The sequence below is a fragment of the Hippoglossus hippoglossus genome, chromosome 24 (assembly GCF_009819705.1).
Source record: "Hippoglossus hippoglossus isolate fHipHip1 chromosome 24, fHipHip1.pri, whole genome shotgun sequence".
In the NCBI taxonomy this organism is placed as follows: Eukaryota; Metazoa; Chordata; class Actinopteri; order Pleuronectiformes; family Pleuronectidae; genus Hippoglossus; species Hippoglossus hippoglossus.
Window position 1 is genome coordinate 382,354 of NC_047174.1, and position 15,156 is coordinate 397,509.

The 15,156-nt window shown below is 48.7% G+C and overlaps 2 protein-coding genes and 1 non-coding gene across 4 annotated transcripts; all 3 read left to right on the forward strand.

The window, feature by feature from the left end:
* Nucleotides 1-502: 502 nt before the first annotated feature.
* Nucleotides 503-8,506, forward strand: klf11a (Kruppel-like factor 11a). Its single transcript, XM_034580661.1, has 5 exons — nucleotides 503-540; nucleotides 1,378-1,409; nucleotides 5,651-5,905; nucleotides 6,447-7,305; nucleotides 7,801-8,506. The coding sequence occupies exons 3-5, from the start codon at nucleotides 5,693-5,695 to the stop codon at nucleotides 8,094-8,096; spliced, it is 1,368 nt and encodes a 455-aa protein (XP_034436552.1). The 5' UTR covers nucleotides 503-540; nucleotides 1,378-1,409; nucleotides 5,651-5,692; the 3' UTR covers nucleotides 8,097-8,506.
* On the forward strand, nucleotides 8,402-14,545 carry LOC117758742 (ribonucleoside-diphosphate reductase subunit M2). 2 transcript variants are annotated; one of them, XM_034580685.1, is made up of 11 exons: nucleotides 8,402-8,406; nucleotides 10,943-11,048; nucleotides 11,150-11,218; nucleotides 11,692-11,841; nucleotides 11,925-12,041; nucleotides 12,140-12,273; nucleotides 12,349-12,443; nucleotides 12,536-12,669; nucleotides 13,258-13,362; nucleotides 13,452-13,565; nucleotides 14,011-14,545. In XM_034580685.1, exons 2-11 carry the CDS (start codon nucleotides 10,959-10,961, stop codon nucleotides 14,161-14,163), a joined length of 1,161 nt encoding a protein of 386 aa, XP_034436576.1. In that variant the 5' UTR covers nucleotides 8,402-8,406; nucleotides 10,943-10,958; the 3' UTR covers nucleotides 14,164-14,545. The 2 variants fall into 2 exon arrangements, with proteins under 2 accessions (XP_034436576.1, XP_034436577.1); XM_034580686.1 differs by lacking the exon at nucleotides 8,402-8,406 and having other exon boundaries at nucleotides 10,929-11,048.
* On the forward strand, nucleotides 13,602-13,738 carry LOC117758928. The gene has a single exon (XR_004613387.1). It is a non-coding gene; the product is annotated as a small nucleolar RNA SNORD94 (small nucleolar RNA).
* Nucleotides 14,546-15,156: the final 611 nt, after the last annotated feature.

Consider the following 15,156-nt stretch of genomic DNA (forward strand, 5'->3'; position numbering starts at 1 on the left):
ATCTTTCTGTTTTTATATGTGTTCTTTGTTTCTGGTTGTTGATGAATGAATCTTATTCTAACACTGATGTTTAAAGTCGTGTGTGTGTGTGTGTGCGCGCGCGCATGTCTGAATCATATATAACCTCATGTTTCTATATGTTGATATTTTCATGATATTCGAGCTGCAGTTGTTTCTGTCACGCGCGTCCTCGCGGGTATTCGCGTGCCCGCCGCCGCTTCCCAACCTTTCCCCCAGTTGGTGCGCGCCCCCGGGTTCACCGGGTTTACTGTGACACCGCTGACTCCGCGGCCACGCCCCCCGACAGCCACGCACCCCGCCTCCAGCCAATCGCGTCGCGGCCACGTTCCGATCACGCAGCGCCCGGCCTGTGATTGGCCGGAGCCCGCTACACCTTTGCCTGTGATTGGCTGCGTGTTACCACCGCCAGAGCGCTCTCACTTTTGTTTCTGTGTTTTCTGCTCGCTCGTGTTTGTGGCTCCTGAAGTGAAGCGGCTCTGCTCCGGGTCCGTGTCCGCTCTGCTGCCTCCTTCTCCGGCTGCTGCCCCGGCTGCTGCCCCGGCTCCTGCTCCGGCTCCTGCTCCGGGTCCGTGTCCGCTCTGCTGCCTCCTTCTCCGGCTGCTGCCCCGGCTCCTGCTCCGGCTCCTGCTCCGGGTCCGTGTCCGCTCTGCTGCCTCCTTCTCCGGCTGCTGCCCCGGCTGCTGCCCCGGCTCCTGCTCCGGGTCCGTGTCCGCTCTGCTGCCTCCTTCTCCGGCTGCTGCCCCGGCTGCTGCTCCGGCTCCTGCTCCGGGTCCGTGTCCGCTCTGCTGCCTCCTTCTCCGGCTGCTGCCCCGGCTGCTGCTCCGGCTCCTGCTCCGGGTCCGTGTCCGCTCTGCTGCCTCCTTCTCCGGCTGCTGCCCCGGCTCCTGCTCCGGCTCCTGCTCCGGGTCCGTGTCCGCTCTGCTGCCTCCTTCTCCGGCTGCTGCCCCGGCTCCTGCTCCGGGTCCGTGTCCGGCTGCTGCCTCCTTCTCCGGCTCCTTCTCCGGCTGCTGCCCCGGGTCCGTGTCCGGCTGCTGCCTCCTTCTCCGGCTGCTGCCCCGGCTCCTGCTCCGGGTCCGTGTCCGCTCTGCTGCCTCCTTCTCCGGCTCCTTCTCCGGCTGCTGCCCCGGCTGCTGCCCCGGCTCCTGCTCCGGGTCCGTGTCCGCTCTGCTGCCTCCTTCTCCGGCTCCTTCTCCGGCTGCTGCCCCGGGTCCGTGTCCGGCTGCTGCCTCCTTCTCCGGCTGCTGCCCCGGCTGCTGCCTCCTTCTCCGGCTCCTGCCCCGGCTCCTGCTCCGGCTCCTGCTCCGGCTCCTTCTCCGGCTGCTGCTCCGGCTCCTGCTCCGGCTCCTGCTCCGGCTCCTGCCCCGGCTCCTGCCCCGGCTCCTCCTCAGGTGAGTCCGCCGTGACAGGACCGCTGTCCCCGGCCCCTGCTGCACATGGTCCCGCTGGGTCATGACAACACGGAGGGTCTCACATCTGCTCTCACATTTGGTCCCGGATCTGGTCTTAGGTCAGATGTGGTCTCAGGTCTGATCTCAGGTCTGATCTTAGATCAGGTCTCAGGTCAGATATAGTCTGGTCTGATCTGTTCACAGGTCAGACGTGGTCTCAGGTCTGGTCTCAGCTCTGGTCTCAGGTCTGATCTTAGATCTGGTCTCCGGTCAGATGTGGTTTCAGATCTGGTCTCAGGTCAGATGTAGACTGGTCTCAGATCAGGTCTCAGGTCAGATGTAGACTGGTCTCAGATCTGGTCTTCGGTCAGATGTGGTCTCAGATCTGGTTGATCTGAGGTCACAGTGAACCAGTATTTCCTGTGTGTGTCTGTGTGAAGTGTTGTGTGTGTGTGTGTGTGTGTGTGTGTGTGTGTGTGTGTGTGTGTGTGTGTGTGTGTGTGTGTGTGTGTGTGTGTGTGTGTGTGTGTGTGTGTGTGTGTGTGTGTGTGTGTGTGTTTGTTGAGCATGGCTCCGTCATGAAGTTCGAGCTCTAGGTCTTTGACTGGTTTTTATTGTGGATCGATAGAATAAGATGGATCTGATTGATTTCTATGTGATGGCGTCAGATTCTGATAACAAGCATCATAACAAGTAAAGATCTTGTTATTGATTAATCTGATCAGCTGATCAAAAACAAACGTGTGATACATGTTTTCATTAATAAGTTTAGTTTCTTTAATAATCAATAAACCATCAGAATTGTTGATCATTAAATATCTGTCATTTCAAATGTCAGAATTAGAACTGATACATTCATTGATCAAGAAAAACATCTGAGGTTTATTTATTGAGTTTAATAATGATGATAATATAATAATAATAATTTGTCAGTATTTTCTTTTCACCTCTGATTAACAATGATGTTCTTTTATTGTTCTGATTTATTTTGTGTGAAAAACGAGTGACATCATTGGTTGTTAGATGGAATAAGAACTGTGTCAGTGCTCCACCTGCTGGCAGCAGGAGGCAGTGTGGTTTCAGTGGCAGGATGAAAGACAGACGTCATAAATACAGATGTTGTTACACAGTTTAATTTCAAAGATTTGTCTCATGAAGTTGTCTAGACCTCAGGTCAAAATAATCCAATTTAATGTGGACTGTCTGACTCATTCTGCTTCTCAGGTGTGTTATTGGTTTTGTTATAAGTAACCCTACCCCAGGATTTCAGTATCTGCAGCATCTTTGTGAAGCTGCTTTCAGACATGAACTGAACCACAGACATGTTCATGACATGTTCCTGACGTGTTCCTGACATGTTCATGACATGTTCCTGACATGTTCCTGACATGTTCATGACATGTTCATGACATGTTCCTGACGTGTTCATGACATGTTCCTGACGTGTTCCTGACATGTTCATGACATGTTCCTGACGTGTTCCTGACGTGTTCATGACATGTTCCTGACGTGTTCCTGACATGTTCATGACATGTTCCTGACGTGTTCCTGACGTGTTCCTGACGTGTTCCTGACATGTTCATGACATGTTCCTGACATGTTCATGACATGTTCATGACATGTTCCTGACGTGTTCATGACATGTTCCTGACATGTTCATGACATGTTCATGACGTGTTCCTGACGTGTTCATGACATGTTCCTGACGTGTTCCTGACATGTTCATGACATGTTCCTGACGTGTTCATGACGTGTTCATGACGTGTTCATGACGTGTTCATGACATGTTCCTGACGTGTTCATGACATGTTCCTGACGTGTTCATGACGTGTTCCTGACATGTTCATGACATGTTCCTGACGTGTTCCTGACATGTTCATGACGTGTTCATGACGTGTTCATGACATGTTCCTGACATGTTCATGACATGTTCCTGACGTGTTCATGACGTGTTCCTGACGTGTTCATGACATGTTCCTGACATGTTCATGACATGTTCCTGACATGTTCCTGACGTGTTCATGACATGTTCCTGACGTGTTCCTGACATGTTCATGACATGTTCCTGACGTGTTCCTGACGTGTTCCTGACATGTTCATGACATGTTCCTGACATGTTCATGACATGTTCCTGACGTGTTCATGACATGTTCCTGACATGTTCATGACATGTTCATGACATGTTCCTGACGTGTTCATGACATGTTCCTGACGTGTTCCTGACATGTTCATGACATGTTCCTGACGTGTTCATGACGTGTTCATGACGTGTTCATGACGTGTTCATGACATGTTCCTGACATGTTCCTGACGTGTTCATGACGTGTTCCTGACATGTTCATGACATGTTCCTGACGTGTTCCTGACATGTTCATGACGTGTTCATGACGTGTTCATGACATGTTCCTGACATGTTCATGACATGTTCCTGACGTGTTCATGACGTGTTCCTGACGTGTTCATGACATGTTCCTGACATGTTCATGACATGTTCCTGACATGTTCCTGACGTGTTCATGACGTGTTCCTGACGTGTTCCTGACATGTTCATGACATGTTCCTGACGTGTTCCTGACGTGTTCCTGACATGTTCATGACATGTTCCTGACATGTTCATGACATGTTCATGACATGTTCCTGACGTGTTCCTGACATGTTCATGACATGTTCCTGACATGTTCATGACATGTTCATGACATGTTCCTGACGTGTTCCTGACATGTTCATGACGTGTTCCTGACGTGTTCATGACGTGTTCATGACGTGTTCATGACGTGTTCATGACATGTTCCTGACGTGTTCATGACATGTTCCTGACGTGTTCATGACGTGTTCCTGACATGTTCATGACATGTTCCTGACGTGTTCATGACGTGTTCCTGACATGTTCATGACGTGTTCATGACGTGTTCATGACATGTTCCTGACATGTTCATGACATGTTCCTGACGTGTTCATGACGTGTTCCTGACGTGTTCATGACATGTTCCTGACATGTTCATGACATGTTCCTGACGTGTTCATGACGTGTTCCTGACGTGTTCATGACATGTTCCTGACGTGTTCCTGACGTGTTCATGACGTGTTCATGACGTGTTCATGACGTGTTCATGACGTGTTCCTGACGTGTTCATGACATGTTCCTGACGTGTTCATGACGTGTTCATGACGTGTTCCTGACGTGTTCATGACGTGTTCATGACGTGTTCCTGACGTGTTCATGACGTGTTCCTGACATGTTCCTGACATGTTCATGACGTGTTCCTGACATGTTCCTGACGTGTTCATGACATGTTCCTGACGTGTTCATGACATGTTCCTGACATGTTCATGACGTGTTCATGACGTGTTCCTGACATGTTCCTGACATGTTCATGACGTGTTCATGACGTGTTCCTGACATGTTCCTGACGTGTTCATGACATGTTCCTGACGTGTTCATGACGTGTTCATGACATGTTCCTGACGTGTTCATGACATGTTCCTGACATGTTCATGACGTGTTCATGACATGTTCCTGACGTGTTCCTGACGTGTTCATGACGTGTTCCTGACGTGTTCATGACGTGTTCCTGACGTGTTCATGACGTGTTCATGACGTGTTCCTGACGTGTTCCTGACGTGTTCCTGACGTGTTCCTGACGTGTTCATGGCGTGTTCCTGACGTGTTCATGGCGTGTTCCTGACGTGTTCCTGACGTGTTCCTCACACGTTCTGCAGGTTCTGTGTGTGAGAACAAATGTCTGAGTCAGTGTCTCTGGACATGTTCTGGATCTTCTCCTGGAGCCTCCTGGTAAAATGTCTGTAACATGTCAGAGTGAGTCCATGTGAGGACACAGCAGGACAATGTGTGGAAGCTTCCCAGTGAGCGAGTGGACGTGTTGATGAGGTTTCTAACACGTGACGGACGTGAAACTGGAAGAACACAAAGATCTCAGGATGAAGAAGAGGAGCCGTACACGTAGAAGACGAAGACGTCCACTTGGAAACACGAGGAGGTTCCAGAGCTTCTGGTGATGAGGGCCGACGCCGGTGTGGATGAGCTTTTACAGAGTTCATGTCTGAAAACATCTTGAGTCCTCGTGTCCTCAGGGTTTAGGTTGTAATATGTAACTTCACCTCTAGATGTCTCTAAATATCTTGCAGGATATCTTCAGGAGTCGATATGTGAACTTACAAACTTTCGTGAACTTATTCAATTTCTGTTCATACTTAATAAGGTTTTTGTTGTTGTGGATCAGATTTAAGTCTCGTTTTGTCCTGATCTGCCTCAGGTTGACCGTATGGACGGACTGCCAGCGGCGACCATGGAGCTGAAGCCGTGCATCGAGTACCACGACCTGGAGGCTGCTGAGGCGCTCGTCAGCATGAGCTTCTGGGGTCAAAGGTCACACAAACCCCGCCCCCTGACTCCAACCTCTGACTCCTGTGACTCCATCCAGCTCCATCCGGAGGGAGGAGACTCCCCCAAAGACCTGATCGCTCTGTCGTCACTGGTGAGAAGAGACATTGATTTAAACCAAAACTAAAACTTCAGTCAACCGACTTAAAAACACTTGGTTCAATAATAATATCAATTCATGATCGTTGATAATAATAAATCAGACATTTTTTAATGGCTTTTAAACAGTAAAATATTGAATGGTACTTAAATATTGTGTGAATAGAAATGCCACTAAAAATATTAAAGTAATAATTTAACAAATATTTAAAAACAAAGATTTTTTTTTTTAGCAAAATGTCCTTAAAGAACAATAACCTAAACAAAAAATGATTTTTGGTGTATCATCATGTATGTTAGTTTTTTAAGTTGTTACATTAATTTAGAACAAATATTAACATGTATTAATTGAAAAAAATATATATAAATATACACACCCTTTTGATCCCATGCCCTTAAAATTAAGTTTCAAATTATGATAACTTATAATCAAGTAGAAATACACATAAATAAATTCTGGTACTGTTCTCATAATAAAGCCTGTCACTTTAACATGTTACACAATAATAATTATTATTATTCTGTCGACTTCTCAGTGTATGACTCCACCTCACAGTCCGAGCTTCGCTGAGTCCTCCACCACCCCCGCACTGAGCCCCGCCCCCAGACCAGTCTTACCCCACCTGGCGCTGTGCATAGGCCCCGCCCTCCTCAGTGACTCCTCCTCCCTCTTCCCCTCGGACACCTCAGCACTTTCCCCTCACACGGAGTCTTCCTGTGTGGCTCCGCCCGGCAGAGCCATGGCCACCAGCGTCATCCGCCACACCGCCGACAGCCTCAGCATTCCTCCCCCTCCGCCTGCCCCCTCCTGCTCCCCGCCAACAGAAACGCCTCCTCAGCCAGGACTTCTAGAGACGCCTCCAGAGGAGAAGGGTGGACGTCCTCTATCTCCTGACAGCCAGTCTTGTCCTCCCTCCCCAGTGTCTCCTCCTCACTCCTCCCAAGTGTCTTCCTCCCTCTCCTCGCCGGTCTCTCCCTCCCCGCTGCTCTGTCAGGTGATCCCGGTGAGCGGCCGGACTGGGATGATCTCCGCCTTTGTCCAAGCTCCAGTTCAAATGCAGACCCAGGGGGGGCCAAAGCCCCTCCTGCCCCAGTCTCCTCCCAGTTTCACGCAGTCTCTGCTGTTGGGCTCGGCCATGCCACAGGGGACCGTGATGTTCGTGGTCCCTCAGTCCTCTGTCTCCCAGCCGCCACACGGCCCGCAGACCATCATGACCCTGGGCAACACCAAACTGCTCCCGCTGGCCCCGGCTCCAGTTTACATGCCGCCAGGAGCGAGCGGCGCCTCGCAGGCCGACTTCTCACGCAGGCGAAACTACGTCTGCAACTTCCCCGGCTGCAAAAAGACGTATTTCAAGAGTTCCCACCTGAAGGCTCACCTGCGCACACACACAGGTAGAGACACACACTGCACCAACCAATCAGATCATCCCTCTCCTCATTTGTTGTTTCCTTCTTCTTGTTTCCTTCATCGGTTTAGAATGTTTTTGTTTTGTTGAAACAACGAGTGAGAGACTGAGTCTGTTCCTTATGACATGATGGCTGCCAAAAGTGAAGCCAGATCATCTGGATCACCCCCTTGTGGCTGGCTGCAGTATAGGTCATAAACCCCGCCTCCTCCATGTTAGCAGATGGGACATGAACCAAACTAACAAATCAAAGTAGACGTTAAATAAATGTGTAAAGATGTTTCTGTCAGTTCAGGTCGTTCTTCTCTCTCTGATGTTCGTTCATGTTTCTGATCAGTTTGGTTTGAATCAGTTATTTGATGATATGAAAACAGGCTGAGACGTGATGATTGACAGCTGAGACTGACTCCTGATTGGTTGAGAGTGTGATTGTGGTTTTGTTCCTATGTGTTAACACTTGGCTTCTTTTTCTCCCGTGCAGGTGAAAAGCCGTTCAGCTGTCACTGGGAGGGATGTGACAAAAAGTTTGCCCGCTCTGACGAGCTTTCTCGCCACCGAAGGACGCACACTGGCGAGAAGAAGTTTGTCTGCAACGTGTGTGACCGGCGCTTCATGCGCAGTGACCACTTGACCAAACATGCTCGGCGGCACATGACCTCCAAGAGGGCGACCTCTTGGCCCGCCGAAACCGGAGACCTCAACCGAGTGGCCCTGCCCACGGTCCAAAACAGAGGCCCTGCGCTTCCAGTCGGCGTGCTCATTCCCACCGCCAACTAACAGACTCAGGAGCCCACAGGGCCGACTCAGGACCCCAGGAGGGGTGGGGGGGTTGGTTCAGTCCGCTCCACCCGTCACATCAGGACCCTCATTTCTACTCCACACCTCAATCGGCCAGTGAACACGTGACGACGACCGGGCCCCGGCTACGTTTATACACACCACAGAACAGGGTCAAACTATCACAGCTCGTTATTACAGTGAAACTAAACCTTTCTGAGCTTAGCAGCATCGGCCAGACTCACCAGCTCCCCCCTGAGGCTGAAACATTCAATACACTCCAATTACTAATAACTCTGACTCTTCTTCAGTAAAACGCACAGAGAACGTCAGGAGATTGTAAACACTCACAAATACCAAGATACTGTGACTGCAAACAGTTCATGGTGGGTGACGCCAAGCTTTCTGGCTACTGTGCTAAGCATTAGCTAACCAGCTACTGTGCTGAGCATTAGCTCACCAGCTACTGTACACGAACATCAAGGTGTGTTCATGCCACATATGATTAAGAATTACCAGCTGTAGTAATCAAGTGTTTTTGTAACCTGGTTAAAATGTAAGTTTAGTTCATGTAGACGTAGCTGGAGCCGCCAGCGGACGACAGAGCGAGTTTCCCGCCCAGCTCAGGACATTTTCTTCCCACAAACTCACTGAGGAGGAAGAAGAGGAGGAAGAGGAGGAGGAAGAGGAGGAAGAGGAGGACGCGAAGGCGACAGGCTGCTATTCATCCACGGACAGAAACCAACAAAAACCTGACATTGCACTGGATTTTTTAAATCTTGCTTGTTTTTGTATTCTCTCCGTGTATAATCATGTTTACTACATGTGTATATGTCAAGTGTAGCAAAATGTATGCACTCGTTTTGTTTTTGCCAAAGCCTCTGTATTGTGCTTCTATCGTTTGTTTGTCTGTGACTGTAAATAATGTAAATATATTGATATCTATATCAATGTTATGTGTATTCCAATCTGCATTTATTGACAGTACGAGTTATTGATATTTTTGAAATGTCAGTGGACAGTATTCCTCACTGTGATACTACCTACTATCTTTGCTTTACACAATATTATTCTTATTTAATAATTATATGTTGAGGAAAAAGTACTGTTTTTGATAGCTTGATTTGGCCCATAGTGTAGCCAGTAAGAAAATACCTCATGTTATTAAATGTTATTCTTAATAATATCGACTTTTCTTGGAATAATCCCATTTCTGAACATTTGCCTGTAAGCGATGAAGAAAATGGCTTTTATAATAAAAACGTACCTCCATCATAAGTGTTGTTCTGTACTTTATTCACTGAGATACTTTCTTTTCTTTTGTTTTCGTATGATTCAAACTGTAGCTTTATTTATAACAACAATTTTAAAGTAAAACCAAAGAAACACTGAATTAACTTTAATTATAATCTGAATATTTAACAGTTCCTGAAACAGCAAAGAGACACAGGACAACCTCAAAGAGACACAGGACAACCTCAAAGAGACACAGGACAACATCAAAGAGACAAATCCAACCTCAAAGAGACACAGGACAACCTCAAAGAGACACAGGACAACCTCAAAGAGACACAGGACAACATCAAAGAGACACAGGACAACCTCAAAGAGACACAGGACAACATCAAAGAGAAGAATTCGTGTCGTTGTGTTGTCCTATTAGTTGAGTTGTTGTGTGTGTCTGTGACCAGGGACACGTTGAATCATACGTGATATTATTCTCTTCTCATATATATATATATATATATATCTATAGATATAAAATACCTCATGTTATTAAATGTTAACATATAGATCTATATATAGATCTATATGTGATCTCTTCTTATATAAAGGTTCTGCTCGACGACAGTGAGGACGTTATACAACCGGAGCACCCGGTAACAGCGCTCAGCCAATCCCGAGACAGCTCTGGGGGGTGTGACCAATGGCAGAAGACTGACGTCGGGCCGGGTACGTGAGAGAGACGCGTCATTGGCTGACGATGTCCCCGCCCACTGCCTTACTGACCGACATTCTGCACGAGCCAAAGAAAAATAAAAACAGTAGAAGAAGAAACGGAGCGTAAAGCGACACCGTGTGGTGACGCAGCGGTGCTGCAGGGACAGACTCCGTGTTGTCATAGAGACAGACACTAACTATGAATGATTCAACACACACACACACACACACACACACACACACACACACACACACACACACACACACACACACACACACACACACACACACACACACACACACACACACGTAACGAGCGTGTTAACGTGTCTGCGAGTCACAGCTTCGTGTTTTAGTGGCTCGTTGTGAATCTTGTGTAACGTTGATTTCGGACTCTTTTGTAACTCTGACCCCCCCCGCTCAAACTAACACTTGGATTTGCCCGCAGCGCCGCGCAGGTCACGTGAACGCGACTCGGAGCCTGATTGGCTCCGTCGCAGCGTCGGTTTAAAGAGCCACCCACCCAGCCGCGCTCTGATTGGTCAGCTGCGTTGAAGCGCCAAGATTCCAATAAAATGAGAAGCAGAGAAGAAGAAGCTCCAGAGTCAGTGAGCCGCCATCAAGCAGAGAAGAAGCAGCTCCAGAGTCAGTGAGCCGCCATCAAGCAGAGAAGCAGCAGCTCCAGAGTCAGTGAGCCGCCATCAAGCAGAGAAGAAGAAGCTCCAGAGTCAGTGAGCCGCCATCAAGCAGAGAAGAAGAAGAAGCTCCAGAGTCAGTGAGCCGCCATCAAGCAGAGAAGAAGAAGCTCCAGAGTCAGTGAGCCGCCATCAAGCAGAGAAGAAGCAGCAGAAGAAGCAGCTCCAGCTCCAGAAGCTCCAGCTCCAGAAGCTCCAGAAGCTCCAGAGTCTCCTCTTCGTCAAGATGCTTCGTGCTCGCTCGCCTCTTTCCGTCCGAGAAGAGAAGTCCCTGTGCAGTCAGACCGACAACATGGCGCTGGACAAAGAGAACACGGTGAGAGGACAACCCCCGGAGCTTCTTCTTCTCCCTCGAACTGACTCCAGGGTCCATCCGGTGGTTTGTGGAGATTGATTTGCGCTCTTGTGTGTTTGCAGCCTCCCGGTGTGAACAGCTCCCGCATCCTGGCGTCGAAAACCGCGCGGAAAATCTTCTCTGACGCCGCGGTAAGTAAATCTGTTGAAAGCTTCCGGGTTAAAATCGTCATCACACACGTCACCTTCATTCACAGTGACGTCACTGAGCGGGAGTTTTCATTGTTTCTCACATGGCGCCTAAAATGATTTGGTTGTGGCGCCAAACTGGCGATCAGCTGTCCGCATGACGTCACTTCCTCGGCTTCTGTGTTTTCATGTTTGTGTGAATCAGTCGAACTTTATTAACACTGACGTCACATCAGAACCCACTGGGCTCAGGTCCTGAATGATGTCAGATGTTCAGGTCAGCTGATCAGTTCATGTTGCGTCCAAACTGTTGTCACGTGTGAATATTATACATTTGTGAGTTTGGACACAGACGCCACCTTTTGTGTGTTTGATCACTTAAACAAAGTCCACTTGGATCTGGACGGTTCCGCTCCGAAAGACTCTGAATCAGAACTGTGAACGGACCCGTTACAAAATGTGTCTTCTGTTTCCAGCCCAAAGCCGTGAAGAAGAAGAGCAGCAGCGAGGAGGCGGAGCCGCTGCTCAAAGACAACCCTAGCCGCTTCGTCATCTTCCCCATCCAGTACCACGACATCTGGCAGATGTACAAGAAGGCTGAGGCGTCTTTCTGGACCGCAGAGGAGGTACACGTGACCGCCGCCGCAGTGCTGCACGGGTAACGTGGTCGTAGTGACGAGCGCTAACGGCTTGTTCTTGGTTTCCCCAGGTGGACCTGTCCAAGGACCTGCAGCACTGGGAGTCTCTGAAGGACGAGGAGAGGTACTTCATCTCTCACGTGTTGGCGTTCTTCGCCGCCAGCGACGGCATCGTCAACGAGAACCTGGTGAGTGCAGCCGAGCTGCGGCCGGAACCGATTATTGATCTGTTTACGCTTTGTGATCGGGCATCAGTGATTCTGAACTGTCCCTCTGTGGCCACCAGGTGGAGCGCTTTATGCAGGAGGTGCAGGTGACGGAGGCCCGGTGTTTCTACGGTTTCCAGATCGCCATGGAGAACATCCACTCGGAGATGTACAGCCTCCTCATCGACACGTACATCAAGGAGCCCAAAGAGAGGTGAGCTCCCTACTGCCCCCTACTGGGTTCTCCTGGTCCGTGCTGTTGTCTGACGCTGCGTTCACTGGCCCTCAGAGAATACCTGTTCAACGCCATCGAGACTCTGCCGTGTGTGAAGAAGAAGGCTGACTGGGCACTCAACTGGATCGGCAACAGCAACGCCGCCTACGGTAAAGCTGCTCGCCGCGACCCCGCGTGACGCTGGTGCTCCTGGTCGACCAGGTTTGGTGTTGATGATCTGTATCTTGTGTTGATCCTCCAGGAGAGCGAGTGGTGGCCTTCGCGGCCGTGGAGGGAATCTTCTTCTCTGGTTCCTTCGCTGCCATCTTCTGGCTGAAGAAGAGGGGCCTGATGCCCGGCCTGACCTTCTCCAATGAGCTCATCAGCAGAGATGAGGTGACCGCCTCACGCCGCGCCACGTCCAACCAATAACTGACCAGCTCGTTAATGCATCGGCTGATCACCGTAAATTCACCGTTTAAAGTAATCAAATAATCAGCAGGTTGATCGGTAATGAGAATATGAGACGGGCGTGTTTTCTGCAGCTCTTCAGGTTCCTCAGATCAGGAAGATGTTGTGTGAACCAGCAGCCGGACGTCGACTTTTTTTCAGTTGTTAAAAACATGAAGGTTAACGTGATGAATTGTAAACGATCAGAAATGATCGGTGGAGTAAAGAGATGAATTCTGTCAAAAGTTTAAATGAACATTTCTAGAACAATATAAAAGCTTCGCTCAGGTTTCACGTGTCACTTCTCTTCTGGTTTGTGGTGAACTTAACAACTTGTATAATTTAGATGAAACACTCGTGAAAACATCACCAGGATTATTTTATATAACATCAATCGATCCCTTTCACCTACATCTTCCTCACTGGAGCGTTGATTGAAACGATGCTCTGTGTTTGATCATGTGACCTCTGACCCAGCTTGGACGTGTGTGTGTTCGTATTAACAGTGTGTTGTTGTGATTGTGCTGCGTTCAGGGTCTGCACTGTGACTTCGCCTGTCTGATGTTCAAACACCTGCTCAACAAGCCGTCCAAAGAAACCGTCACCGACATCATCAAGAACGCCGTGGCCATCGAGCAGGTCGGTCCTCGGCAGTGCGCGCGCACCAACGTGTGTTAGTCGCCGGTTGAACTGTGTTTGTTGACCTGTTGTGTTTGTTTGTGCTTCAGGAGTTTCTGACGGAGGCTCTGCCCGTGAAGCTGATCGGGATGAACTGTGACCTCATGAAGCGGTACATCGAGTTCGTGGCCGACCGACTGATGCTGGAGCTCGGCTTCGCCAAGGTAACCGCCGCCGGTCTGTGGCCCGGAGGGGCGGGGTCTGTGATGATGAGACGCGCAGGGGTACGGACCTCAGCCGATGATGGGGGCTGAGTGCTGCTGCTGCGGTCTGATCAGAGGACAAGTGGTTCACTGACGGACGCCAGCAGCACGACACAGACGCCACGCTGAACAGACCCCGACTTCACTGTTGTGGTCAAAATTAAAATGTCAACTTAAAAGCGTTCGGCCGTGACTTGCTCTCTCTGCTCTTCTGATCAGCGAGAGCAGTGGATTGATTGAAAGTGATTCAGGTGGTTTTTCTCAGTGGATTCAACCAACTCAGGAGCTTTTAGTTGTTCCTTGTTGAGTTTGAAATCCAGATTTCTCGCGTTTCGCTTTGAGGAGAAACGTTGAGCTCAGATATTTCCCGTGTTGAACAGAGTAAACTGACGTCTGGTCTCTGCAGATCTACCGGGTGGAGAACCCCTTCGACTTCATGGAGAACATCTCTCTGGAGGGAAAGACCAACTTCTTTGAGAAGCGCGTGGGCGAGTACCAGAGGATGGGCGTCATGTCCGGCTCCACGGACAACACCTTCAGGCTCGACGCAGACTTCTGAGGCCGGAGGTGCACGGAGCAGCGCTCGGTCACATGTTCCAGCTGCCGCAGCAGCTGAGCTCTGCAGCAGGACCATAGGTTTTCACTCTAATTCAACATTATCCTCTGTCCCAGAGGAGGCTGGCATTTACCCAGCCCTCCAACTTCCAGCAGGATAGAGGTGTGTGTGTACATATGTGGGTTTTAGTTTGTACAGGACATTTTATTAAATGACGGCAGTTTCTGTAAATAAAGTCTCTTGTTTTATCCCCATTTTTAAAAAGTACAATGTAAGTAGATTTCAGTCTGTTTTATATGATCTTTGTCTTGAGCTGTCAAATGTACAGTTTTAGTTTTTAATGTATGGACTTGATTTTTGTAATAAAAGTTGTATCAACAAACCTAATAATATTCTTGTTTTTATTCCGGAGGTTGTTTTTTTAAGTGATTTTCATGTTCATATTTTGAAACACTTTTAAATGCAAGCGTCACAGTCCAGGTACCTTTTTATCCTTTGACTATCAACTGGTTCTAAACCAACCTCGCTGGCAGGACATGTTGTCCTTGATGACCATGTCTCACAAAAGCATCATAACCTTTTCGGTGTTCCACTCTTGGTTTATTATTATTATTATTATTATTATTATTATGCCTATAGATGCCACCACCGGGAAAAGTTATTAGACCATGGTGCAGCTATCATTGGTATGCTGATGATACTCAGTGATATCTCTGTGGCGCCAGATGACTGATGTTCCAAATTAGAAATTGCCTCTTCAGCGTGGAGAAAAAAGGATGAGCAACAATTTACTCACATTAAAATGAAACTGAAATTCTTCTAATTGTTTCTGGTGATCAGAGACGGGAATACAATAAGTAGTAGTTTGTCTTTCTTGAAGCGAATTGTACTTTGTTGCTTCTCGTTCTGGTTGGTTCCTCGTGTTGATGCACGTGTGAGTCGCTCTGGATAAAAGCTTCAGCTCAGTGAAATGTAACAAAACATTGTTAGCAAACT